This window comes from Notolepis coatsorum (genome assembly GCF_963971535.1).
Source record: "Notolepis coatsorum genome assembly, chromosome: 9".
Lineage (NCBI taxonomy): Eukaryota > Metazoa > Chordata > Actinopteri > Aulopiformes > Paralepididae > Notolepis > Notolepis coatsorum.
The window spans coordinates 127,182,939-127,185,923 of NC_140173.1; the positions used below are offsets into that span (position 1 = coordinate 127,182,939).

General features: G+C 39.5%; 1 protein-coding gene across 1 annotated transcript; it reads right to left on the bottom strand.

The window, feature by feature from the left end:
* Positions 1 to 498: 498 nt before the first annotated feature.
* LOC311234322 (ependymin-1-like) lies at positions 499 to 2,315 on the bottom strand. Its single transcript, XM_084321457.1, has 6 exons — positions 2,275 to 2,315; positions 2,113 to 2,144; positions 1,872 to 2,009; positions 1,280 to 1,466; positions 834 to 915; positions 499 to 691 (listed from the first exon to the last, which is right to left on the bottom strand). Exons 1-6 carry the CDS (start codon positions 2,312 to 2,314, stop codon positions 565 to 567), a joined length of 606 nt encoding a protein of 201 aa, XP_084177583.1. The 5' UTR covers position 2,315; the 3' UTR covers positions 499 to 564.
* Positions 2,316 to 2,985: the final 670 nt, after the last annotated feature.

Below are 2,985 nucleotides of genomic sequence, written 5' to 3' on the forward strand. Positions count from 1 at the left end.
GGTGAATACAAATGACAAAACATCTTCATCAACAACTATAAAATTAGGCTGAGATCCGCTAAAACAAGTGTAAACACAAAACTAGTTAAAGACAGAGTAAAAATGTGGCCGAGTCTTTGAAGATAGTGACTTTAGGGAATAAGCACATTGTGTATACCGTTTATTGTAACATATTATAACTGATAAGGCAGACCCTCAATTGTATTGCCTATATTTATGTCTTTCTTCTATCCCATACCTGTATCCCCCTCCTCCAGGCTGCAATGACTCAGAATTTCCCCAAGGGGATAAATAAAGGGATATCTCGTCTTAATTTCAAAGAAAATACAAAAAACAGGAAGACTTCTTGGTTGATTGACGAGTAACAAAAGAAAGACTCATTCGATTAATAATTTACAGGTTTTGAAGCAGTGCCAATTTATTCATTCACATTCCATCTCTTCACAGGGTAGTGCATGTATATGATGCAAAACACTCAAGATTTAAGAAGGAGGGACATGTCTATAAATGGGGTTTGGTCGACCGCTCCCATAAGGTTTGGCTCTTCTGCTGGCGAGGTTCCCTCTAGGTGAAGAGGTTGTAGAAACTGTTCACCGTCCCTTCAGGCGTCTCCTCCAAAGCTACGCCCTCGCAGAAAGGTGGCAGGGTGAGGAGACCGGGGTCCTTAATACCAGTCTCTGTGTTCAAGTTGCTGTGTGAGAGACGCATGATATCGTTACCATTGGGGCAGACGATACAACCCGTTTCTCCTGGACTGAATGTATTACAGCAGCACAGCAGATCCTGGAACCAAGTTCCAATAATATTCCTGGTGATAATAATAAAAAACTAACCTGATAGAGAGTGCATTTCCTTCATAGATGTAGAGTGTGCTGAGAGGCAAGCATCCCACGCTTACAGACATGGAATAAGTAGCTGAAACACCACAAAGAAACAAAAACACATTATTTATCATCACTGATCTGTTTCACTGATTTATTGTCAAGTCTCCCATCACTTGTCTGAGAAGCTCAGAAATCCATCAATTTGTCTGTTGGCATCTGAAACCTCCAGACAAAGAATCATAGTCGATTAATTGTATTGCTTAATTTGTTTTTAAAAAGCAGTTAACATACCGACACAGTATATTAAAAACTCAAAACAATTTAGAGGATCAACGTTATACATCACTTTAACTATGAATAAAACACAAACGTAGTGCCCTTTTATGAATGTTACTCACCTTAAAATGTGACTCCTGTGGCGTTTCACCTGAATGAAACAATGTGCCTCGTCTTACCGTTTGCCTCTGGAACGGCCCCCGTCCATATGGAGAGTTTAAGCCCGTCCTCTGCAATGGTTGGACTCCCTAAATTAATTTCGACAGACATATTGGCGTCGGAGGGAATCTCCAGAGGATGCAGGTCTGACTGCAGAGATTTCTTCGCACAGGTCTGGTTACTGCCGTCGATCACATAGAAAACCCCCTGCCGGGGATAAGAGGACAGAATCTCTGAGCAACACAAATATAATAATTCGATCATACAGCACAAGTACAGTACAACAAAAAGAGTCCAACTAGAGTGCGAATGTAAAAGTAAAGCGCAGAGTAATATACAGGTGATTAAACTGGGTATAATATTTATAAATTCGTACTACTGATTAATAGTGCTAATCAGATGTACAGAGTTGTAGCATTAATATGTACAGTGATACAGGTACTGTATAAAGACACTACGGCAGTAAGTCATAGGCTACTGGCCAGCAGCGTAACTAGTAAGAGTAGGTAAGTTGTACAGATATGTAAAAATGATTATATACAGGTATGTACAGAGATATGTGGATATACACAGTTTTATACATAAGCGTATTTATATATATTTAAGTGTTACCTCTTTGAAAAACATCAGCACATCCAAACTCAGTGTAAAGTTGACGTTGTAGGGCTCAGTATATTTGAGCCGGAGCTTCTTGGCCACATTATCGTACGTATAATTACCACCTGCATGTTTCCCAGTCCTCAAGTTGAACTGATTCATTGAAACAAAGAGGGAATTTGATAAAAGAATTACAAACAAAAAGTTTAAGATCAAGACTGATATCTGGTTTGAAATTCCAAATAGGGAAACTCACCACACACAACATTCCGGTCATACTGGGTGAATCTAAAAGAAAAGATATACATTACCGTTACTGAAATAGCTGTAAGTAGCTAAGGTTAAATAAACATTGGTATACATACAAGATATAGCAAACTAAGCATTACAAATTACAGTTGAAACCAAACATCCTTACGGCAAGGCTGGTCGTGGTCTGCAAGGGTGGTGGCACCCATACACAAGATGAAGGTGGCGACAGCTGCATACATCTTTCTTGAGTGGAGATGATCACTATTCAGAGAACACAATTAAGAGTTGACAAACTCAAAAGCAAAAAGAACGAGCCGCCATTTTATGTTACAATCCCATATGTCAAGGGGAAGGGGTGAATAATAAAAGGATGATTTTACAGGAAAAATAAAATGCCCACAAGTTTAAGTGAAGGAAAATAATATTGTGCCTTTATATATACAAACAAAAACACAGACTAATATACAATGACAATGGTGGATTTGAGACACAACCCAAGGGGAAAGGGGGGGGGGGGGTATGAAAAAGGAGCTTGAATGATGCCAAAAGGAATGAACCGAGGCAAACGAAACAAAACTAACTCTACACAAACACAAAAGGTAAAATAAAAACTACTCGAGTCCTCACTACCTAACCAAACATATGTCCAAAACATACAATGAGTGGCATCACTTCTGACCTAGACAATACTATCCCTACGTGTAGCACCAAATGTATTGGGCCCCTTACCTGCTCCAATTCCCAACACAGAACACACACAGACACTTTTACCAAGTTGGCTAACTAAGTCACATACCTACATTTAGTCAACAGCAACGGAGACAAAAAGAAGAGGAGAAACAGGAAGTGCCACATGGGTTTTAAAACAAGGGGAGGG

What these genes read in the sequence shown, in the direction of transcription:
- LOC311234322 (XM_084321457.1), bottom strand. Translation starts at nt 2,314, where the DNA reads ATGGGTGCCACCACCCTTGCAGACCACGACCAGCCTTGCC. An exon ending in TGACCGGAATGTTGTGTGTG is followed by an intron (nt 2,010 to 2,112) that starts GTGAGTTTCCCT and finishes TCAATGAATCAG; the next exon opens with TTCAACTTGAGGACTGGGAA. An exon ending in TGCTGATGTTTTTCAAAGAG is followed by an intron (nt 1,467 to 1,871) that starts GTAACACTTAAA and finishes TATCCCCGGCAG; the next exon opens with GGGGTTTTCTATGTGATCGA.